The sequence below is a fragment of the Fringilla coelebs genome (assembly GCF_963513975.1).
Source record: "Fringilla coelebs genome assembly, chromosome: 3".
Lineage (NCBI taxonomy): Eukaryota > Metazoa > Chordata > Aves > Passeriformes > Fringillidae > Fringilla > Fringilla coelebs.
In genome coordinates, this window is record NC_140030.1 from 41275155 (window position 1) to 41299579 (window position 24425).

The 24425-nt window shown below is 40.4% G+C and overlaps 2 protein-coding genes across 4 annotated transcripts; one reads left to right on the plus strand and one right to left on the minus strand.

Moving 5' to 3' along the window:
* Nucleotides 1–1909: 1909 nt before the first annotated feature.
* Nucleotides 1910–4029, plus strand: TSTD1 (thiosulfate sulfurtransferase like domain containing 1). Of its 2 annotated transcripts, XM_084201614.1 has the most exons (4): nucleotides 1910–2023; nucleotides 2162–2323; nucleotides 2541–2700; nucleotides 3626–4029. In XM_084201614.1, exons 1-4 carry the CDS (start codon nucleotides 1945–1947, stop codon nucleotides 3687–3689), a joined length of 465 nt encoding a protein of 154 aa, XP_084057740.1. In that variant the 5' UTR covers nucleotides 1910–1944; the 3' UTR covers nucleotides 3690–4029. The 2 variants fall into 2 exon arrangements, with proteins under 2 accessions (XP_084057740.1, XP_084057739.1); XM_084201613.1 differs by lacking the exon at nucleotides 1910–2023 and having other exon boundaries at nucleotides 2034–2323.
* A 1571-nt stretch (nucleotides 4030–5600) lies between these two features.
* CCNC (cyclin C) lies at nucleotides 5601–23475 on the minus strand. 2 transcript variants are annotated; one of them, XM_084201709.1, is made up of 12 exons: nucleotides 23374–23475; nucleotides 22365–22471; nucleotides 18762–18846; nucleotides 18447–18516; nucleotides 16947–16998; nucleotides 14294–14349; nucleotides 12997–13032; nucleotides 11513–11604; nucleotides 10294–10361; nucleotides 9932–10011; nucleotides 7924–8042; nucleotides 5601–7318 (listed from the first exon to the last, which is right to left on the minus strand). In XM_084201709.1, exons 1-12 carry the CDS (start codon nucleotides 23403–23405, stop codon nucleotides 7264–7266), a joined length of 852 nt encoding a protein of 283 aa, XP_084057835.1. In that variant the 5' UTR covers nucleotides 23406–23475; the 3' UTR covers nucleotides 5601–7263. The 2 variants fall into 2 exon arrangements, with proteins under 2 accessions (XP_084057835.1, XP_084057836.1); XM_084201710.1 differs by lacking the exons at nucleotides 18762–18846; nucleotides 23374–23475.
* Between the last annotated feature and the right edge of the window lie 950 nt (nucleotides 23476–24425).

Below are 24425 nucleotides of genomic sequence, written 5' to 3' on the forward strand. Positions count from 1 at the left end.
CGCAGGGCTGTGAAAAGCCGTGCCCAGAGGTTATGCAGCAAGCAGGGTCTGGGCCCTGCGTGGATTTTCGAGGCAGCCACCTCGAGGGACTGGTAGGAGAACAGCATCAAATGTGCATGTCTCCACTGAGGACAGGCAGAGTAAAGGATGTCCAGCACTCGAAGGAGGAGCTACTGGAAACTGGGTTTGGCGCCGCTGGGTTTGCGTGTGGGAGGTTGTACAGAACTGGAAAGTCAAGTGAAGACGTGATATGGAGAGAGAGTCTCAAGAGGTGAAATGAAGGAAGCTGCTGAGAGGAAGTTGTCTGAATGCAGCCATGAAGACAAAAGGAGAATTGGATGTGCTGCTTCCCACCTTTCACCAAGCTGCGGGAGTTTGCTAAGCTTTATGTGTTCTGACCTCATATTCTCTGAGTTTTTCACAAGATGGCTAGTGAATGCTTCCTATTTCAGCAAACAAGCTAGTGTGGTCTCTCTTTTTGTACATAGTATGATCCAGGGTCAAATCAAAACCATGAAAATGCTTCTTCCTGTGAATATGCATTTCATATGACAAGTGTTCTGGTGCTTCACATTGAACACTTTATGGTCCTTATGGTGATACATGCAATAAGTGGAGATTAACTGTGGTCATTATTTTCCTACAGATAAAATACACAGCAAATTATACTTCGAAAGATAATTTCTAGAAGTAGTGTATTCTATCCTTACCTTGTGGAAAATGGAAAATGCATTAAACCTCAATTTGTATATAGATATACTGCTTTAGACCGACAATTTGCAAATGCCTGTCAAGGAGGCCATATGGAGAGGCTGGCAGAAGGGCAGCTAGTGAACCAGTTATATATGCCAAGTTCAATTTGTCACACTTTACAGTACCGAGAAATATTTTGTTCTCATTTTGAGAAGGAAAACTTAATTAGTAAAGATTCGACAACCTACTCCTCAAAGTGCATCTTTTATGAGAAGATCCAGCATGCCTGCTTTTAAAGACTAGAATTGCTGGTATGTAACATATCTATAAAGGTATGTAGTAAATATGGAATACTGATTTAAAATATGTGGAACAGAAGGACCCTCATTTCTCCACTCCAAGACATACGTCTTGGCCATTAGTCCTTGTGGCTAGAAGACTGACAGCTTCAAAACTAGAACTAGGGTTTCAGTTCAAAACCGAAACATTCAAAACTGAAACCAGGGATCATCGACTCATAGAATATCCTGAGCTGGAGGGGTCATACAGTGTTTGAGTCCAACTCTTGACTTTGCACAGTACAGGAGAATTACACATCATGTGCTTCACAGTATTGTCCAAACACTTCTTGAAGTCTGGTGGGTCTGGGGCCATGACCACTTACTTCAGGAGGCTGTTCCAGTTCCTGACCACCTCCTGGGGGAAGGTTTTGCTAATATCTAACCTAAACCTCCTCTGATGCAGCTTCATGCCATTCCCCCGCATCCGCTCATTGGTCATCAGAAATGAGATCGGTGCCTGGACCACATGTCCTGTGGCTGTAAGGGGACAGTGACAGTGGTGAAAGTGGTGCAGGCCAGTGCTAAAATCACTTTTTCTCCTCGACGTTACACCCAGAGGCTGGGATTTTTAAAATTTGATTTGGCATCAAAATTCCTCATCTCTGTTTTATCTCCCAGCCTTTGGTACTTTCAGGCGTCTCCACAGTTTGGGTTGGCCGGTAGAATTTACCCTGCCCAGGCAATGCAGGGTAAATGCTGGATGTACCGAGGCCGGAGGCGGTGTCTGTGTGACCTGGCAGGTGCCACGCGCGGCCACCCCGGCGTCGCTCCCCTGCGCGGGCCAGCGGCGACCGAGGCTGCGGGCCCCCGCGCCTGCGGAGAAGGCGCTGTCTCCTCCCCGCCGGCGTGGCTGGGCTGGGCTGGGCTGGGCCGGGCCCGGCTGGGCGGCCGCCATCGCCGGGGAGCCGGGATGGGGCTCGGGGGCTGGTGGCGGGCGGCGCGGGCCCTGCGGGCGGCGGGCGGCGGCTGGAGCTGGGCGGCAGCGCCCGGTGAGCGGGGGCGGGCGGGGATGGGTCCGTCCGGGGCTTGGCCGGCGCCCGGGGACAGCCCCGGGTGGCTGCGTTCGGCGGCGCTGCCCGTCCCGAGCGCGTCCCGCGGCCGGGCTGACCGGCTGTGCCTCCCGCCAGGCCCCGCCTGCCGCAGCCTCTGCGCCCCCGCGGCGCCGAACCAGGACCTCTCCTACCAGGAGCTCAAAGACTTGAAGAAGGCCAAGGTCCTTCACATTGACGTGCGGGAGAGATGGGAGATCGACAGGTTTGGAAGAATCCCGGAGTCCATCAATATACCACGTAAGTTGGCAACGCCGCTGTTTGCAGGCGTCGGGTGTTGCGTGTTCCTCCTGGCTGGAATGGTCAAGTGGTGGTGACTGAGCAAAGAGGAACGCTGCTGAAAAGCTGCTGGCATGTAATGAGGCTGAACTTTTCCTCCAGAGGAGTTATTAGTCTTGCAAGGTAAACCTGTCTTTGGATGAAGAATAAACAAAACCTTGTTTTCTGTATTTCCCAGTGGGTGAATTAATGGAAGCTCTACAAATGGACCCAACGGAGTTCAAGGAGCAGTATAATCAAAATATGCCATCCAAGTCAGATCCTGTGGTTTTCTCCTGTATGGCAGGAAAAAGAAGTAAACAAGCACTTGGTTTTGCCATGTCCTTGGGTTTCAGTAGGTATGACTTTTTCCTTTTTGTGTAAGGATGGGATTAATGCTCCTTCCCCCCATGAAGCAGAACACGTACTCACCTTGTGTGCAAGGGTAAAAATTTATATGTGGAATATGAACAAAACAATTGCCCCGCTGAACGTGGAAGGATGCCATTGGGTGTTGCAGCAAAGTGATGTGTACTATCCTCTGAAACAACCCTTCAGTGGCTCTGCACATGTGCCACTGGTGACACAAACTGCCCATGAAGGGTCCTTCTGCCTCTCAGGATTCGCTTGCTGAGACGTTTCTTCCTTAAAGAGCTCCATAAGCACTAGTCCTGAGATGCAGGAAGATTGTAAAGCTTCCTTGCAAGCAAGGAACTCAATAGGAGTCAATAATGTTTTGCATAGTGAATTTTTGTTTTAGAGTTTAGTTTTGAACAGGTTGATGTCAGACCTCTAGAGAGAGCATGTAGGTTTGCAAAGAAGTAAACATCAATGTGCAGGGTTTATTTGGTGACAACTGAAGTATCAGACATAATAAACAGATGTGTATATCTCCCACTGCTGTGAATCTCTTCTCACTCTTTTAAAAAAGAACTGGCAACTCTTTCATTGATCCAGCTACTATTTAGTGCTTGATGTTTGAACTCCAACATTTTAATTTGGAAGAAAAGAGTTACAGAACTCACTGCATGGAAGCAGGCAGTATTAGAATAAAAGGAATGTCAGTCTGGCTCATCGAAGCTAGGTACAAGTGTATATGGTTGCAGAGAATTTCTGTGTTTTATCTTTATTTTTATCTGTTGTTTGTAGGGTTTTTTTGTTTGTTTGTGGGGTTTTGGGTGTTTATTTTTTACTTTTGATTTTTTTTTTTTTTTTTGCTGTGTCCTCTTTAAGAGACAATATTAAGGACTCTTCTTGAGAAAGGTATCTTCTGCATATTTTCAGAGTTCAGCAGTATGCTGGTGGCTTTGATGACTGGGTAAAACATGAACCTCCAGAAAAGAAATGAAGACGACAGCCCTACCCCTTACCCTATCAAGGCTTCAGGATGGTTTGGAGGTTTTAGCAAACCACATGCATTCCACTTCCATAATAAAGCTCACTACTGGCTTCTTGTGTAAACGGACATTCACCTTCAAACAGCCATGCATATCAACTGCTTGGTTTAAATTATACCCAAAGACTATGACACGAACAAAGAATTTGCTCAACCTTTCAATCCTTACTTTGGGTTATGGTTTTGGTGAATGCATGTGAAGATAACCTAAGTGCAGAATATGTTTACTTTTTTGTATGATGTAGTTTATGACTGTTTAAACTAATGATGATAGGACAAATAAAATTATTATTTCTCAAATACCTGTGTCGGGTAGGTGATTTAGAATTTGTTAGAATAGTGAAACTGCAGATACTCTAGTATCAAGGGGTCAAGGGGACAACACAAACTTACTGCTGGCTCTGTTGTGCCAGGCCTCACCAGGACTAACAATGCCTTTTGAAGACCATTAAGGTCAGGGTGTATAGAGGATTTCATTATTTAGTTAAATGTATAATTCATCATGCTTAGCTGTATTGATAAGTCACCAAACTTCAGCATACAAATAACAAAGCAAGGCACTCTAATCAACTAAGTACTTAGTCATGAGCAGCCAATGCTTCCTTCTGTAGCTAAATTAACATTTCTTGGGAACACCTAAAACTGCATAACCACAAAAAATAAACAAGTTTTTCTGTGTTACACCAAGATCTATCTAGCCCACTATTTTCTGTTTACCAGTTGGCAGCAACTGGTAATAAACATCTGAGGAAGAGCATAAAACAGGATTAGTATGTAGTGGCACAATCTCCAGATTACTCCCATTTACAACTCAGAGTGCTTCGGGCTTTGCATATATTACTATATTTGGGTATTTGTAAATTTTACAACAGAAACTCCCATCAGACACAGCAGTGGTGAGAAATCTTTCCTTTTGTTGCTTCCCAACTTGCCATGTATTCATCAGCTGCTCTGGCTTCTTCTGTCAGAAGTGAGCAGTTGTCACCTATCAGTCTTCACACCACCTCTGCTTTTTCTAGACCTATTTGTCTTTTCTGAACTGAGGAGATTTTGAGTTTTGGTTTTTTTTTATAATGGGAAAATTACTGTATACCTCTTTTATTTTCATTTTTTATTAATCGTAGTAGGTTTTTTGCAAGATTTTTGCTCAAACTATTTGCAGCTTACCAAATTACATGATCCTTTCTAATTTGCCTTCCAAATGATGGGGTTTGAGTTAAATAACTTGTCTGATCCAGTTTGTTTCCTTTGGAATTTTTCTTTAAGTCTTTCTGGCATAGATGGCTTGTGTTTGCTATGACACTTCAGAGTCACCTGTTGCCATATAATCTGTGAAGAGTTTCAGCTACCTGTCTTTCAGTGAGATACCACATTTTTGTGCACCTCTCCTTTGACGTGAAGCACAAGAAAGGTGATTTTTTTTCTGCATGCTTAGTATCAAGACTGTTGAATTCACATTTTGTTCCATTTCCTGTTGTTCAAAATAACATCTTTTTAAAACTATCTTCACTGAATCCAGCTCTTTTGACTGTACTTTACTGCCTTTCACTGTTTTTACTGGGATCAAAGCTAGTAAAATTATCATCTTCCCAGTAGAGAATTGCCTTAAGAAACTTCTAGGTACCATCAAGAAGTGCCTGACATTTCAGCTCCAAGATTTAGGTCCCATTGTGCTTTAGGTGTGAAGTAAAGTCTGCAAAGTCTCTTCAGCAGCAAGAAAATATTTAATCACTCTAGCCAGTATTCTTAATTAATTCCCCAATTCCAAAACATTAACTTTCCTGGCAGATTACATGGTATATGTGAGAAGACTGATGCTTACCTAAAGAATAGTTCCTGTTTAATTACTCCACACAACAAAGGTCAAGTTGCTTTGATTTATTTCTATTCCCCAAGTCCACGTTACAAATCACACATTTTAGACTTCAAGAAATGAAAGCAAAATAGCCAAATTCCACTTCATCAATCAAGTGTTTATAAAAGGTATGGATCAAATGGCAACCAAGTAGCAAAGACCAAAATGTATATTTTTTCCACCTCACCAAAGTGTCTGGGGCTGGTGTACATAATGGTTTATGGAAATAACCTGAACAGAAATACATGTTAGTAGCCTAATAGGCGACATTTAAAAACACTTCAGTTATATGTCACTGAATGACTAGCCAATTACAAAGACAGTATTTGCAAAAACAGGTGGGTTTTTTTTTAAGGGGCCAGTTTTTTGAACCAAGACACATCATAGAGCACACATTTTCAATCTCCCTCCAGGATTTCAGAGCAGTGAAATGTGTTTCAGGAAAAAAAAAAAGGAGAACAATGACTGAACTTTATCATTCAACTTTTATACTTGGGCAAGTTTGCATTATCATTCAAAATAAAGTTGTACAGAACTTAGTTAGAAACAAAGTTATCTAAAAAAATCAAGTAATCAATTAAGGCCAATTCCTGTCTTCAGTGGGATATTTGCCTGAGTAAGGAACGCAGGATATGGCCTTCTGTTTGAAGAAATCGCATTTTCTCCAGCACAAAGGTAACCAAGGAATCCCATTTCAGTTATTCTAGAGTTGCTCCTAACATCCCAATTAAAATTAACCAGTATGAAGCTCACCAAACACTTGATCCTCTTAAATAAACTCTCTAATGAAACACACAAATTCACACTAACAGTGAAGGCAGACTAACAGTGTATATCTTTTCTACAAAAAAATTTCACCATAAAAAATAGCAATAATATCCAGATTTGTACTTGATTGTGAAATATTCCGACTGTACCATACAGTACATTTATTTGAAAAAAAAATACTAGTCTGTTGGGTTGTCTTAATTTCTAACACTTGAAATGTTTCAGAAAACTGCAGAATCACTATACATATTGCACTTCTCTGGCAAGCTGGGCTACTGTATCATGGCAAAAACAACCAAGTAGATTTACTGAGGAATATAGCTTTTTTAAACTCAAAATAGCAACTGACTTTCTTTCCTGCAGTTTTCATTAGGACTGTTAGAATATTCTTTACAGGCTTTCCTAGGCATTTGTTTCTGAAGGACTGTGTTACTTGTTGCAGAATATGTTTTTTTTTTAAATCAACAAAACTGAATGTAATGGATAGATTTAACATAGAGTGCACTATCTTCCTTCAGTCACAAACAAAATGAAGACAACACAAGTCATTAATACAGTTACACTTAGGCCTCGGGTTACTGTTGCTCTAAAAATAGTTCACTTCAACACAAATAAAACCAATCATGAACTATTTGTTTTGAGTGAAAAACATTAATCTTTTGCAGCTTGGTTTAAAGTTTGATTCCTTACACTGAAAAATCTTAGCACATTTGTTCCAGCGTCAGAGAAAATGATGTAGTTTTAGAGAAAAAGCTTTCAAAATGCTTGACACAAACAAGCTATTTATTCTTCGAGTTCTTTGTCAAAGATGTTACTAAAACCTTCTGTCCATTTCATGAACACAGGATATATCCCAGGATGTCTTGAGTCAAAGTGGTCCATAAAGTAATTCTTTGGAATGCCTTAAGATTGGCTATAACTAGAGTTCTGGCTACCATTTGGACCCTGTTCTCCTTCACTGTTGAAGAAAACAAAAACATGTATCTTCAGTAAGAAGCATCACATTACATTTTTATCTTTTTTTTTTTTTTAATTAAAAACCACAGAATTCTGGAAGTAATAAAAATCTCATAAAAAAATGCAAAGGTTATTCTCAGCATGCATAAATAACTTCACCGTATTTATGTGAATGACAAATTCAATGTACGCCCATGAAGCTGCCCCCTGAATCTGCTTCTGAAGTCAACACTGCAAAGTTCACATTACATAAGCATGTGCACAGGAATTTGCATGTGCAGGTTCCCAGCAGTGATATTTAATCACAGTAATTAAATACGACATCAAGCAGTCCCAGTTCCATTGAATCTGGCCCAGCCATGGAGCCTCACACTGGGGTTCCTTACATTTGCTGAGCTGTATTGATCACATTCTAATCACATTAACACTCTCTCTAAGATAATGAATGTTATGCTTCCCACTAGCTCCTAAACAATCAGGCTGGTTTTGTATCAAAAACATCTGCACTGTAAAAACATACCTTACACCTTGAATTAAACATTTGCACATTCTTAAGATCACAGTGTAGATTTTCCAAAGGAAAGGTGCAATAAAGAAGTACCATACCTGTTTGGAGGTGGTTTTGGTTTAGGCATTTTACTAAGAATAGTAGCCATCTCTTTTCTCTCATCAAAGTTCTTCCACTGCTCATACAGCTTCAGAATAACCCTGATTATTTCTAAAATCTGTATTAGAAAGAAAAGAGAGCCTAAGGTCAGACACAATAGTGATTTTACCTTTGTTATAGCCTGTTTAAGTGTGCAATTAACTAAACAGGCCCCAAGCTGTAACTAAGCAACACAATTTTCATATAATAAACAGAGCTGTCTCACACTTAATCTGGTCCCAAAAAAGCATTTAATTAGTTTTTTGATTAATTGTGAATCGAAGCCTGAACAGAATACTTTCCCTTTCAACTGTATTTACTGCTTTTCTTCCCCTGCAAACTAAATACCTTTTTATTTATTTATTTATTTGCAACTACTGTCACAGCCTATAACTGAGCTCCTGGGAAAATACAGCCTTGCATGCATGACTGCAGCTATATGACCATCCATGATCAATACAGTAATTGATGATTATCAATGTTCTATACATATCAAGGGAACAGTGGGGGAAAACAAAAGCCCCAAACCACAAAACATTCATCTGAACTCTTTCCTTCCAAGGAACAGAGCCAAGGAGTTTTTAAATACTTCTTATATTCTTATATACATATAATTGTTGACACTGCATATTTTGCTTCTGGAAGTGTAAGCATTCCATACCAGTTTGAACTTTCTATCTACCTTAATTTCCTTTAAATTTCTAATGCAATATTCTATATAAAAGCTGGTGCAATATTTCATTCATAATATGTTTCATCATTCTCTAAATTAATAAAGTAGAATTTACTTTCTTCTTTTTAATACACGATCTTTGATTAAATGCTAGAGCAATATATTTTGTCCTTGAAACGAAAGTCACAGTTAGTGCTTCACCATGTCCATGGTGTTTGTGTGAAAAAATCAAGCTTAGGCTTTATCACCAACACAAGAACCAACACAAGTAAACATTCAAAGATACTCAGTATCAAGTTTATGGTAATTTTATCTATTAAATATATGTTGCTTCTCCTTTGCTTCCAGTTTATTATCACCCCTGCCTTGAAATGTATGACAGCATAATTCACAGAGCTCTCCATAGCATCCACATTGTGTTTACATTTCAAGACAAATCCTGGAATACAAACACAATGCCATGACATCAGTGGGACAAAGGGCAATACCAAGGGCACAGAGAGAAACGGTATCTCTCAATATAACAGGCTTGTCAATTCCAGACACTCAGTTTCAAAAAAAGACTGAAAAAAATATGTGCTAAGTGAAACAGTGCAATAAGGAATATGAGTACTACTTCAATCTGGTTGCTGGAGCTAAATAAAGGTTAAAGAAGCCAACCTAAAAAGTAAAAGAAACTAGTGAGGATGAAGAACATCGTTAGTATAAGAACAACTGCACCCTGAAACCTAATAAATTATGAAGGGGATTATTTGACATTAGAATTTGCATTAGCAGGAACTCAGCTGAATGATCTTGGTGTCTCCCTGCTTAGCACTGACTGAAGTCATGGTGCTGGGGATCCTGAAAGTGTCAAAAATGTTCTACACTATGCTATACTCTGCACATGTACAGGGAGAAAATGAGAATGGTGTGCTGGATGATGCTGAAAAGTGAATCAGAAAATCACGTGCACATGAACTTAAAAGTCAAACTTGTACAGACAATCTTGTGTGACAGAAAAACGCTGGGAATTCTTTTTCTGGCAAACAATGTAAAAGATACTGGGTTTATATTTCTGTCTGGAAAATGGCAATACCAGCAATGCTCTTCTGTTATGCAGTGGTTTTGTCTTGACTTTCAGAGCAGGGTGATAACCAAATAACCTGACATTGTCTCCCTTCCAAAGAGATGCAACAGCATCTAATAAAAGCACTGAATTTGAAGTTCAAATCAGTATTGTGGATGTGTAAGACAACCATAACTACCATTTCTGGTCAGTCCATAAAAAGTGGTGGGAATAAAAAACAGAGTACCTTTTCCATATCAACAGACAGCTCAGCAAACCACTGCCTTGCATCCTTCTGCTGGACAACACAGGCCACATGTAGGCAAGCTGCAAAGATCAGATGACATGGACATTGAACAAAGATACACTCCCAATACAGTTAGAAACATTCAATTTTTTATAAATCCTATACAGTTCAACAAAGAAAACTCAGGAATAATTATCTAATTTTTCTTTTAAGGCTTTTTAAGTTGCAAGGTGACAGTGTCAGTGCTGTATGAGACACAACCTGAAGCACCTTATGAGGGCACTCTGAGGAATGCTTATGATGGGACAGTGCACAGAATACACCCAGGTAAACATGACCAAGAGACACTACTTGTTACTTACCTAGAGCTATCATGAAAGGAGGGTACAGCAGACAAAGATCAGTTCTGTATGTGTCATTCACTATCCTCCTGTGCAAAAAAGAACTTGTAAGTATCTTCCTATTCACCTTTAGACTATATTCCTTCAAAAACTGCTGTTGGTTCACAAATATTTTGTCAGTTTTCCAGATGGTCAAAGCAATGAGGCTGCAGGGCACAATATCAAGGAAAGAGATCTTTTCCTTTGTAAAAATCTCTTAAAGCCTTTCTTTTTTTACCTTATAGTCACAGAAGTTTATTTGGAAACATTCTTTTAGTACATACATGTCTTTCTGCAGTGGATGTGTATGTATACCATCAAATAATTATCTGTTTCACAAATAAGTAAAGGCTAGCATAAAAGTAGTACTTCTACTGTCTTTCTGTATTTGAAACAGTTGAAGAATAAGAGTTCTGCTAACACAGCTAAAAAAACCTATATATTTGCTTCTACCTCTACTGTAAAGCAGGGCAACCCCCAATGTCTGGGAGGAATGATGCATCTGACTCCATGGATATCAGAAGGCTAATTAATTACTTTATTATACTATATTATTCTATACTATATTACATTACATCTAAACTGAATCTGCACAAGCACTCACCCAACTCAACTGCCCAGAATCTCGTGACTGTCAGCTGACAGTCCCAACACACACACATGTATTCAATTGCTCAATGAATCAAAACACTCACACCAGAATCCAATTACCAATTCCCTTCAGGTAAACAAACTTCCACAACGCATTCCACTTGTGAACAACAAGAGAAGTAGCAACTGAGATAAGAATTGTTTTTTCTTTCTCTGAGGTTGAGAGAATGTGAATCCCAGAAATATCCCTGGGAAGCTGTGCCTTGCTTTACTCTGTGAAGAGAAATGCGGCTACAAACCTCCCATGACAATGTCGACAGAAAGAAACTTCCTCTACTCATAGTCACCATTCAGTAAAGTTGAAACTGTGGCATTAAAGCTAGTCTAACAAAATAAAAATTAGACCACTGCAAAGTAAAATCATTACAGGGATAAAGACAGAATAACTAATTCAGGGACATAGACCTGCATAGGTTAACTAGGACACCCTTTCTATTCAAATATGGCTAAGCCTGCTTGGTTCAGCAAAAGCTTAACCACCTTTGAAGCATAACTGTTAAACACTTGCTTTCTTGATGAAAGGAGGAACTATTTCCATTGCCTTCATTACCATGCGAGAGGTAGCAGCATGTCTTCTTGGCCCATATCTTGCACATATTGGAGCAAAGGTCTATAAGGATGATATACTATCAAACAGCAGTCCTAGGAAAAATGTCATTGGGACAGAAGTTAGATTTCAATTTAGAGCATGTTGTCAGTTCATATTAAAACATTTGGTTTACAAGTCAATTACTGATTTTAATTTTTTTTTAGTAGCATTTTAACACCTAGCCCTGCTTTAATGAGGGCACTGCTCTCTCTAGAATACCATTACACAGCACAGTTGCCAGTCTGTCAATGTCCTTCCCCTAAGAGACACAGAGAGTCACATCTGCAGCACACTGAAACCTCATTTGCTTACAAACCCGTAATTCCCACTTGGAAATACAAAATGCTGCCAGAAAACAGTCTGCTACTAAATACCATACATGGAGAGCATGCCAAAATAATTGATGCTGGTTTGGAAAGAAAGAAAAGAAAAATTCCACTGCTCTCAAATCCCGTCATTTCAGGTCCAGGTAAACAAGAAGGAATAATCCTCTTGCTAAAAGCAGCCAAATGTGTGGATACTACAGGAAAAAGCCACATTACATTGTGCTGAACACTTACATGAAACACCATTACTGCACACACTATACACTTCATAGCATACTGGAAAAATAAGTGAATCCCCAAAACATTACTTCTTGTAAACGCAACTGCTTGTGCTAAAACTCTTGTATACAAAACTCAAGACTTACTGCCATGTATAGCAGAGGTATCAAGGACTAAATATAAAGAGGAATCTAAAAACTGTATTAAAATTCCTTGTAGGTACAAACAAAAACTTGGATCTGATCTCCTCTGTGTTAAGTTCCCAAAATGTATTCTCTCATCTGCTGTCTACTCACTATTGCTGCTCCCTGGTTTCTCACTCATTTTCTCTGCATTTGAGCAAAACTACTCTAGTACAGTAGTGCTAGAGTTCAGTGCTCAACCCATCCAAGCCATATGCAGAAATCAGGCACTACTTTATCCAAGCCCTGTAAGAAGCCTGGGTTGCCTCCTTTCAGCTACAAATATGGCAATGGGATAGTTACAAAAATCAGGTATGGCTCCGTTCTTTGAAATGGTCTGGAAGAAAATGCCGCACTGTGCTCCTTTCATCCAACATCCTAATAGTTACAGCACCATCTCAGAAAATGGGAGGCCTGAATTCGGTTTCTCACAGGATTCAAACCCACATCTCACTTCCTAGAAGATTAATTATTAGGTTGTTAGAGACTAGCCTGAACAAGATAGTACCCACACCTTCTGCTAGAACATATATGTGTAGCCTCAGATTCTTCTAGGCAAAAAGAAGAGGGCATATAAAAATACAACTCTTCATGGTCATAACTGGCCATTTCATCTAGGGTAAAAAGGACACTGACATCCCAGTGTCTCCATCAGGACTTAGATACAGCTACCTCTCCCACAAAAACAAAAGGAGTTCCACCAGAAAACCCAACCTACCATTAATTCTAAGAGATAGAATTCACATTCTAGTATCTGTAAAGAAGCAAAATCACAGTTAATAAGCAGTATGTTTCAGGCAGCAGAAAGAATTAACTGACACACAGTTTAACATCAAAAATGCACTGGAATTCTCAACAATTATTCCCAACAGTCCTAAATGCATTTTATCTGAAACTACAAAACCAAGCAAAAATAAAACTGTTATTGGCTATTGCCTTATCACTATTATAACTCAACTCCAGTCATAATAACAAACAAGTTAAATATTTTGCATCAAGTCCACTATGAAAGACTGCTTCATCGGCAGCACTTGCCTGATTTGTTTCAACACCTGGTAGCAGCAAATTGTTCCCAGTGCATAAAAACTTTATAGCAATAGAGAAGTTGTTTTGTAGAATTAGAGCATCTTCATCAGCTCCTAACTTATCAAATAGCCTTTCAAAAGATTTTCAGATTTAATTTCATATGAAATTTTCTGTGCAATTGTAGCAATTAAATCAGCTCTCACTCTCAATACAGAAGGTGATGTATTGATGACATGAAGGAAAAGACTGGACTTTGGCTATATGAAACCAACACTGCAAATTGTATTTCCATTTGCCTTTATCTATAAAACAGCAGTGCAGTTTCATTATAAGATCTTAGGTATTTTATATTCTGATGTATCATTTTGCTTTCTGGATTGGGTAAAAAGCAAACCAACAAAAAAGTAGTATTTGTTACAGCCAACCTAAAACTATTTAGATGTTTAGCTTTCAAAATTCTACAGCACAGGTCAAAACTGGTTTTAAGAAAAACTACAAAACTTCTCAGTATTGTGGCTGAGAATACCTTGAAAACCACTGGTAAATTTAAAGTACTAATTAAAAACTGTTTTTCAAGAGCCATTAAATTTTACAGGCAAAAATAAAACTGCTTTCTCTAAGCCAACTGCTCATGTGTGCAAGCTTGGAAGCATTCCAGGTGCAAAGGCCATTTACTTTCCCTGGAGCACTGTATTTGTAACCAAGAAGATTCAAAAAATCTAAATCTCTTTCTCATCATTCTATAAAAAACTACCATTTCAGTCACCCTACCACATCACTTGTCTTTCCTGTCAACAATTTAAGGAAAGGAGGTTATGTAAGATTTTTATTATTTTTAAAAGTAATTTTCCCACTATTCTATACAAAACTAATCATGAACAAGCCTGACATATGAGTATGAAAATATTTCTTTCTTAGTATTTAAACGACAGAATTTCCTGCTAACAATTATTTCTTTGATAAGGTTGTATTTCAAATAGCATACTTACATGGTTCATCCTATAAGGAAACTCCTTTGGAAAGGCATATGAAAACCTAGTTTTCACTAGAGTAAACAGAAAGAAGTACATTAAAATTAATGTAACTAGTACTTTACTTCTTTCCCTTTTTATTAATTCATCTGCATATAGACCTTCAAAACTACCTGGCAGCACAACTTTCAGTTTGTGGCTTTCAGTACAAAAGGCTCATATTTCAAAGAGAAGAGGTAAGTTACAAGATTTAAGATCCTGAAAAGAAAAGAGAAATACAGCTGAAACCCAGAGTTGCTCAGATACTCGGCCAGACATTTGAGTGCTGCTTTGGACACTACTAAGTCTTCTGGTTAACCACCAACTAGCTCAGGGACAGCAACTTCCCACAAGTTATCATTCACAGAGCTGTCCAACTACTGATGTTCAGGATCTCAGTATGAACACTAAATCCAAATGGAATTTTATTGTTGGAATTTTTACCTAGGTTTGATCCTTCAACATGCAAGATTTTAAGGTACTAATGAAGTCTTAGAAAAGCAAGCCCAAGGGCAGGGTAAGGGAGCTCATCCAGACTTCTTGCAGGTCCATAATGTCATGATTATCTCCAATTGAGATATTTAAATAATCTTTGTGTATTTTACAAGGAGAATGAGTACAGTTAGTGCACTGGTAAGAAGCATGCTAATATGCAAAACCAGAGAGATTTCATGTATGAAATGCTGAACAAAGCAAAACAAAAGTTAGAATGCTGAACAAAGAAAAACAAGAACACTTGAAGATGTGGATTTGACTTTTGTACACATAAAACATTCAAAAAGCTATTTTAAGTCTTTGTGGTCCAAGGAAAACAAGGAACATTTAACATCCTGGAAGTGGACAATATTCCTTATATTAATGACAGACAGTATATTATTAAATGATATTATCAATACTACTTCCAGAAAATCAGTATGACATTCAGTTCAAAGAAAAGACAGCATCAGTCTTCTGGACCAAAGAATTCACCATTTAGACCTAGGGTGAACTTCACTAGAAAATTTGTTTTAGGACACCAAGACTGGGCTACTGGTCGGAAATTCTAATTACTTAAAGAAAGAGAAGAATTAATAATACAGTTTCTCAAGACATATGCAAACTGAAGATGTACATGGTAAAAAAAAATACCAAATAGAGAAAGAAGATAGGGAGAAAAAGCATTTTTCCCACAAAGCAAGCTGCAGACACAACCACTACACAGAACTGTTGTTTTAATGAGCTGTGTTAATAGAAGAAAAACCTTTTGAAGAGGTTGTTGAAAACCAGGCTAAGATCATCCTCCTTACAAAGGAAGCAAGTGTTATTAACTTCATGTTGCTACTGAGCTAAAAGCAAGCAAACCTCTTAAACCAGCCACAATTACATTAGTCACCCCTTTTTTGTTAGCTTGTTTTCACTTTTACTTGTTTTGCCTCATCTTTTCTTGCCTTTGGTATTAAGACCTCCCAGAAACTGCTGTGTGCTACTGAAGCAACTCTGGTAAAGGAAGAGCAGGGAGAATAAAAGAGTTAATGCTTGGAGAAAGCCTGTTGCCTGCCCCCACTTCCATGAAATGCACGGTACTTATCAGGGCTGACAGGACTTCTAGGTGTAAAGGAAGAGCTGTGAGGAAAATCTTCTATAGGGTCCTGAGACTGGAATTCTGAGAAACAGCACAGCCAAGAACTAGATGTCCAAGTAAAATCAGCTGCTGCCCATTTACCAAAATCCATCTAACCATCTCACTTACGCATCAAAACTTCTACACAATGATGCTTCTGATGTAAAAATAGCAACTCTCAGGGCTAAACCCAGTACTGGTCTTGGTCATGCTGGCACCAAAGATGTGTTTCAGTTCCTGGTGGCAGAACTGACACACAGCCAGCCCCATGGACTGATACACTCTCTGCATCTGGAGGCTGCAGATGCAGCCAGTCACCTGTCCCCTCAACGGCTGACCTACATTTGGAAGAGCACAGCCAGGAATTGCCCACTGAGAGCAGCTGGACCTTCTGGGTCAGATAACAGCATTCAGCTAAGGAAGACATCACTTCAAGAGTTTGATGGATGACATGTAAGTTACATGAACTGGGAAATACAAAGACAAGTGGGAAAAATAGAGAATTAAGTAATTACAGTGTAATTTTATTGAATTTATTGTGAGCATTTGTTCATAAATGTATTTTTAGAAATAAATACCATGTGCAAAGACTAATTTTATGATGGGGAAAAACGGATTTTAAAAAATCTGAAGGTTTACAGCCTTCCAAAAATTCTTAAAACAGGTACTTTCACAGAGCCATACCTTTTACTAAACAGGCAAAGCTGTAAATTTCCAATTTTATCTTTGAGTAGTTCAGAATTCAATTTACTACTCGAGGTTGTTTATAAATTTCAATAGTTTTATTTTATTACTTCGTTTTCACTTATGCTTGGCATAAGTTCCAAGCATAATCAACCAAAACTAATACAGAACAGACCCTTCTGTCTCTGTGTTTGGAAACAGAAGCTATTCATTCTAAATGGTTTTAACTGGCTCTTTAAGTCCTCCATGATTTGATAAAAAGCTATCTTTAAAAAAAAAGCAAAGAAACCAACTGATCTTCCTACAGAGATACTTAATCAGAGTGAAATGAAAATTACTGATACTTACATACAGAAGTAGCAGCAGAAATCAATCTTGTATTTGAAACAACACCAAATTCCTGAAGAAAAAGAATGGTAAATGAGGTGAACCACCTAAAACACCATACACTCACACTATTATCAAATTAAAATAATGGCTTCTTACTAAACTGGACTTCCTTTTGCAGTATTGTAGTATTTGGCTTTTTCCCCCACCCCTCTTTTTTTTTTCCTTAAGGTAAACAGGGCTAAACTCTACCTAAGAGTTATTTAATTGATTAGTTTCTTGGTTGTTTGTGAGGAACAGTAAAGATTTATGAAAGGTACAAAAGCACCAAAAGCTCAGCTGGCTAACGTTCTTTTTATAAAACAGAAAAGAGGGCTTCAAGGAGGTTATTTTTTCCCTTGTCCCATTTGGAGAGAAAACTGTCTTTAGAAACCTGCCTTTATCTACCCCTTTTATGTTTTTGTCAAGTCTTAGCTTCTGTGCTGAGGCAGTCAGCAATCTGAAAATTTTCTGTATAGAGTGCTCTTTCAGAGAAGGCCATAGCTGAATCAATAGTGCTGCCCTCTAAAGCTGCAGAAGCTTTAGGAAGGCTACACAGACTTCTAATTTAAGGTATATCTATGCATATACACTCTATGGCTGTGCCTGTTCAAATGCTCATTCAACAGGTTGATAAAAAAGCACTCTCTCCAACACTCCCTTTTCCTTGATGTCTTCCAAACACTGAAGAGTGTCACAGTACTTGTAGAGACAACAGTATCACATGTCACCACTAGTTTAGTAGGACTGTTTCTACCATCCATTAAGTATTTGAGCTCCTTCTGTAAAACTCCTTAGTGCTGACATATAATAAAGTGGCCAATTTAACATTTTTCCATTACACAGACACTTCTCAAACAGCTGTAAACTTGCTGCATTACAGAGGACTAACTGCAGCACCCAGCTGATGCTAACTCTTGGCCACATTCAAAGGGGAGCACTGATGGTGGAGGCATGGAGCCCTCTCACCATGACCCCCAATGGGTCAGTTCCTTATGATAATTTCTCAAGGACAGAGCACGAGCTACAACATACTTTTAATCCAAGTAATGAAAGTGTGGTAAACTCTAAGGATCCCTTGCTATATGAAACAGAACAAGATAATCAGGAAAAAATTTCCAATTATGTTTTAAAGTTTGAGTAAACATAAATAAGGAGAAACACACCAGAAAGGAGACACTGCTTAAGATATACACAATTTAAGATACAGTGTATGTAAATATTTAAACACTGTGTGACAGTGAAACAGCCATTTAAAATATTTTTTTTCAATTTTCAGAGGCACTTCAGGGTTAGTAATTCAGACAAATTTTGAAGGCCTTCTCTGTCTCCTTTTCTTAAATGCTATAGAAATCTACGCAAAAAAAGAGAAGGTTTCAACCCCCAAAGCATGAAGAAAGACAAAAAATTTGAAAGTCCTAAACGTTTTCTTTCTCTCATACATCACATAATGTTACATTAAAAAATTGTAATACTTCATACCTCTACTTTGGATGCCAAAAACACACACGTAGGAGCCATTAATACTGGATCTATACTTTTTAGGGAATATCTGAAATGTTACAACAAAATTATAATATGTTGTTTCATACATGTAGAACGATTAATCTATTAAGAGCACCACACTTCCTTTTGAAAAAGCAAAGCTTAAGTTAACTTTATTAAAGCATAAAAGCTTTACACCATCCAAAAAACAAAAGTGGCACTGCTTTTAATACAGAACTGCATTTTTAAAGGGCTACCAAAATGTGCCTAGCAAATGTTTTATTCTTGTACCATCATAGTAAACAGTCCTACCTGGCATAGAATCTCTTGAAGTAGACTGTAGCAGTGGCAATAACTTGTTGTCTTAATTTAAGATGTTCACCTAAAGCCTGGATAACTTAAAAAAAAATGAACAAAAGCTTGAGTTGAGTTTTTTTAAACAGTTTGACACCAAATAGCAAAGGGTCTCAAAACACAGCTAGTGCTGGGGATTCTAAGGAGCAGCACCACAGTCTTCTCCCTCTGTTGCTCTAGAGAGACAACACGCTGCTGTAAACCTACAGACCTGCAGGTGAAGAACCGCTGCCTCCTGAAGCTTGGGGACACCTTCAAAAAGGAAAAGGAACTATGACTTCATTGTGTACAAAGTGAGTATGACCTTTAAGAAGATGACAACACAAATCTCAGAAGGGTAAAGCTCAGGTATTCCATTTTAGAGCAAAACAAATTCAGACACAGGAAATATAAATCCTCAGCTCTTCAGTGCCACACAAAATGGATGGTATTTTTTCAAACATGTAAAACTGCCAACACAAACACGGTCATTAAATTTGGCTGAGGCAGCAGGTGTTAAAAAAATGACATATTTAGTCTAGGGAGAGGGGGTGGGAGACCAGAGGATGCAGTCAGCTGCTCCATCACGGTGGTCCTCTGCCAGTTGGCCAAGAAACAACCCTGGTGTCATCTGTGCAGGTAGCTCTTGTTTGGCCTCCCAGGCAAAGGAAAGGTGCCAAGCAAATTAGATGCATCAAGCTGGGATTAAGAGCAGGGGTTGGATGTAAAGAATGGCACAGTGAAACATAAGGTTGTTACTTGTTATTTTTCCCATACTGCTGTGCCGCCATTATTCTGAGAACGGCTTGGCTCTGTGAAGACTCCCTCTTCTTTTTTTCCTCCCTCATGAGAAAGGTCAAAACCAATATTTTAAAATATACAAGTCAATATTCAAAATATCTAACAGCAAGACCAAGACAGTGACCATTGGTGGGAAAAGCAAACATTTCTGTTGTCATTCACCACTAAATTCTTAGTCTCTACTTAAAGACTCAAGTAGAGAGTTTTTTGCCCATGCTCTTATCACATATTCCCTGCGAACAGCCAGGGTACACATTTGTCACCCACTGGCAAGGCTCAAAGCAACACTAAACCCCTGCCTGTGTCATATCATTCTTTTTCTAGAGAAGAACACCAAATTGGGACTAGTTTGACAGTGACAGTAGGACAAGCAATACTTCCAAGAAGGGTGTTAAACCCAGTATACAATGTCTGTACAAATATTAAACATTTGATCAGCATATCTTGGGAGCCTGGAAAGAATTTTTGCCTTTAATTTGACCATGGGGCTAAAAAGCTGTCCTACTACTAGGGCATCAGAAAAATTCAAGTATTAGGCTAAACAGAATTCTCCAAATATGTCTCATACTCCCATGAGATTTTCAGGAATGGTTAGGCCATCTGCTGTCAGAGAAAAATCAAGTGTGGTTTAGAAGAAAAAAATGGACAAGAGCCTAGAGAGACTTAATGAAATGGAAGCTTGTATATGCTGGGAAAAAGCCCAATGCTTGTAATTATTTTAATATTTGAAATTATTAAAATTTGAAAAGAAACTATAAGATAATTTATTCCTGTATGCTTAAAAAGTAAGCAGTTTCAGTAGTTTGGGGTTTTTTAATAAAGGTTGTTTTAAATCTGAGTATTTTGAGTAGCCTCTAACACAAACATTACTGCTTCTCCCCAAAACCAAAAAGGGAAAACAACTAATACACTTCTCAACCAAAACCAGTTAAGGCTTGGTGATGCAAACAGAGAAATCAACATCAGTTCATTTTTTCAAACTACTTTAGAAGATGATCTTTTTCCTTCTCTTCATAGCTGCAGGGAGTCATACAATCAGTTAGTGATCTACTGCACTTGTTTTCCAATGAGAAAGCAGCAGGAAATTGCCCCTCTCCATGCAGATTTTAATTGCTTTAGGGAACAACCATCTCCTGGGCTGACACACACTGAATGTGACATGCTGGGGCTGAGCCTCATCTGCTCTCAGGTAGTGCAGATGGGAGACAAGGGGGGACCCAAAGCAGGGTCTCTGTTCAGAGGCAGTGAGGATACAACACATCGAGGGCTTGAACAGGGCGAGCTCCGCCTGAGCACAGAGCAGCCCTGCCCTCTGTCCTGCACTGTCCTGCCCTCTTTGCTAGAGAGCGGCAGAAAGGCCAGCACCACTCACTCCTGAAGAGTAGGCTGTGTTTGTACAGGCACAGGGGAGATGCTGGCAGAGCTGCCCTCCAGCTGCCCCCAGACACTCACCTACCTTCAGGGGAGGCAAGCAGTGCCAAGGAAAAGGACCCTGGGAACCACAAACCATAACTAACAAAGTAACTTGTTTACGTTGCAAAGCTTTGTTTACCCAAGAAAAACAAGTGAAGTGAAACATTTAAAAAGCATATTTCACAGTTTAAATTAATACTAGTGAAAATTAGCATAGAAATACAGTTTTAGAAATATTCGTAACCCCCCTTTTGTCTCTTTTTGTATTATGAAGTTATGACACTTGGTTTTAACCTCAAGAAATTTCAGGAATGGATCAAATGGGTAAATCATTGCTAGCTTGATTTCCTGATGCCCTATAAGCAATAACACAGAGGTATCCATAGTGATCGTGTTTATAGCATATGCAATTGTTACAAAAATAACTGAGCTAAGAGAGAAGCAATGGTATCTTTCACAGATACCATTCCAGCACTGACATAAGATCTTCCAGTGGCACTGGGAAAGTCACTTCACTTCTCTGTCACAAGTCTGATAGCTGAAAAAAATAAACATTCTATACTTTAAAGGACTCCTGCAATAAATATATAAAGAGCTGCTTGCAAATAAGTTACTAGTTAGCAATATCCTTTGCATAAGGAGATTTTTTTAAACTATTGAACAATTGCACAGAGAAAATGTTAAGTGTCTTTGTAATCTGATATACTAAGGTGTGGCCATTCATATGGATAGCTAAATGCTTTGTAAGATCAAGTAAATCTTAGACAACTTCACACACAAGTCCCAAATTCTTTGGGAGAACAGGCTGCCTGCCAACAGCTCTTAGAAACTTTTTGACAATTTGAGAGCCACCTGGTACTGGGAAATCAGTCAGAAGACAAAACACGGGCTGTGTTACAGGTTTCAGAGAATCTAAGTGAACACAAATAACAACTTTCCAAACTCTGCTGTTTAACAGGACAGCACAGATCACCTAAAATACTCACCCCACCCTAAGAACTCCCCAAAAGCCCAGGCTGAGTACTGATGCTTGACACTGAGCCTTTAATACACTAGCTTAGAAGTTTCTGCTTGCTTCTCCTCCTTTTATGTTCTGATAAGAACCTCTTGAAAACAAGAAAATTTACTGTTTTGTCCTATTGCAGGTTAAAATGTCATATATGCAGCTAATTAGCCTGCAAGGTCTCCTAAAATTGTGTTAGTACAACTAACAAATTATTTATATTCCACACCTTTGTTAAAATAGGCTGTGAAAGTATATGTAATACAACAATGAAAACATTACATTCTCTAAGCAATTCAAACCTCCATTTAGACATGGCACACATTGCACAGATTTTATGGCAGAAATAAAAAAATAAGCTTTACCATTAGTAAAAAATATCTGTAGCTTCCAATATTCTTCTTCAGTCAGAAATTTCAAGTCTTTCTGGCGTTCTTTCAATAGATCTTGTTTATCCAAAATCCATTGTAAGCTAGAGGAAGGGAAAATAATTTCAGCAACTCTTTTATCAACATTATACTGTATCCCCTGTACAGACTGCGAATTAAGGCTTGGGGATAAAGAGCTTGTGGCCTCTAACAAAGCCACAAACAATCTTCTCAAGCAACTGTTCTTCAGGATTTTTAAAAGTTAGACAACTGAAACCAAAGCAACAAAAAACCAAAAACCAAACAAAACTGGTAGAGGCTGAGTTTAGCCTCTATCAGTAGCTGGCTGTACAGTTGTTAGACCCCGACAGTCACTAACAAGGTTTATGTTGCAGCCATTTCATTACGGGCACCATTCAAACCTTGACCATGGGCTCAGCATGTGGTGTTTCAGGGCAGAATCACAGAATCAATCAGGCTGGAAAAGACCTCTGAGATCCAGTCCAACCCATGGCCGAACACCAACCACCCCGTCAACTACACCACTGCACAGTGTGCCACGTCCAATCTTTCCTTCAACACCTCCAGGGACGGCGACTCCACCGCCTCCCGGGCAGTCCGTTCCAGTATCAATCACACTTCCTGATGCCCACCCCAAGCCGAGGCCCGACTGCCCCACCGCTGGGGACAGGCGTGTCAGCGACCCGAGCTCCGGCACTCCGCCGCTGGAGCCCGGGCTGCCGCGGGCACCCACACCGGGACGCGACCGCTGTCCCGGAGCGCCCAAACGCTCCCCGAGCGGCGGCTGAGCGGGGCGGCCCAGGCCGCTCCCGCCCCGCAGCCCGGCTCCCGCCAGGGTCCCGCGGCGAGCAGGCCCCGCCGCCCGCCCGGCGCTCCCGGGCCTCCCTTCAGCCCCGTGCCCGTCGCTCGGCCCGGCAATGAATGGACAGAGCGCGCCGGCGGCCCGCAGCACCCGTGCCCCGCGCCCCGCGGCCGCGGCACCCACTAGTGAGAGCTCTGCCAGAAGTTCCCGGCCATGGGAAGGAGCGGAGCGGGGAGGAGGCGCCCGGGCCCGCGATGCCCCGGCCCCGCCGCCACAGCGCCGCCGCCCCCGCGCCGGCAGCAGGAAGGAGGAGGCGGCCGCCGCCGCCGCCGGCCGGCAACACGCGGCGCTGCGAACCGTTCCCCCGCGCGCGGGTTCCGCCCGCCCCGCCGGCCCCCGCAGCCCCGCTGGCTGGCACAGGGACACGGAGCGGGATGGGCCCGGAGCGGGATGGCCCGGAGGGAGGCACCTTCCCAACCAGCCGGTCCAACCCCCGCCATGTGCGGGGACACCTTCCACTAGGCCAGGCTGCTTAGCGCACCGTCCGACGCGGCCTTGGACACCGCTAGGGATGGGGCAGCCGCGGCTGCTCTGCGCAACCTGTTCAGTGCCTCACCACCTTCGCATGGAAAGAATTTCATCCCTATTTCCAGTCCAAACCTGCCTTCCGTCAGTGCAAAACTGGCTGCTCCTCCCAATAAGGTCCCTACTGTAAGCAGCCTGGAAGACCCAGAGCTTACTTGTCTTGTGCTGTCTCCACCTCACCTAAATTTCCCTTTAACTTACCTATTCCCAAGTTTTTACGGCTCAGCTTGCTCAAATTGCTGGAATTTTCCTCATCAGAGAGAGCCTCTAGAGGTATTTACTTAATAATTCTAGATTTAAATTACAAACAGTAATTACATGGGCCTGCTTTCTTTCCATGCTCTTTCCGGTGGTGGCTCTCAGCTTCTTGGTGGGATCTGAGATGTATCAACACACATATTGAAATGTATCGATATAATGCACTTGAAAACTTGGGAACAGGTCAGTTAAAGGGAAATTTAGGTTCTCCTTAGGAACTATGAAGCAGAGAGGGAAGATGCATGGGGTAAAATGGTGTCATGGTTTAAAAATTATATTCTCAAGTGTCATGTTCACACTGAAACTACTCCAGACCTCACATGACTCGCACACTTCCCTGTCCCCTTGTCCCCCTCCTTGGGTGGCTGGAGAGCAGAACTGGGGGCGCAAAA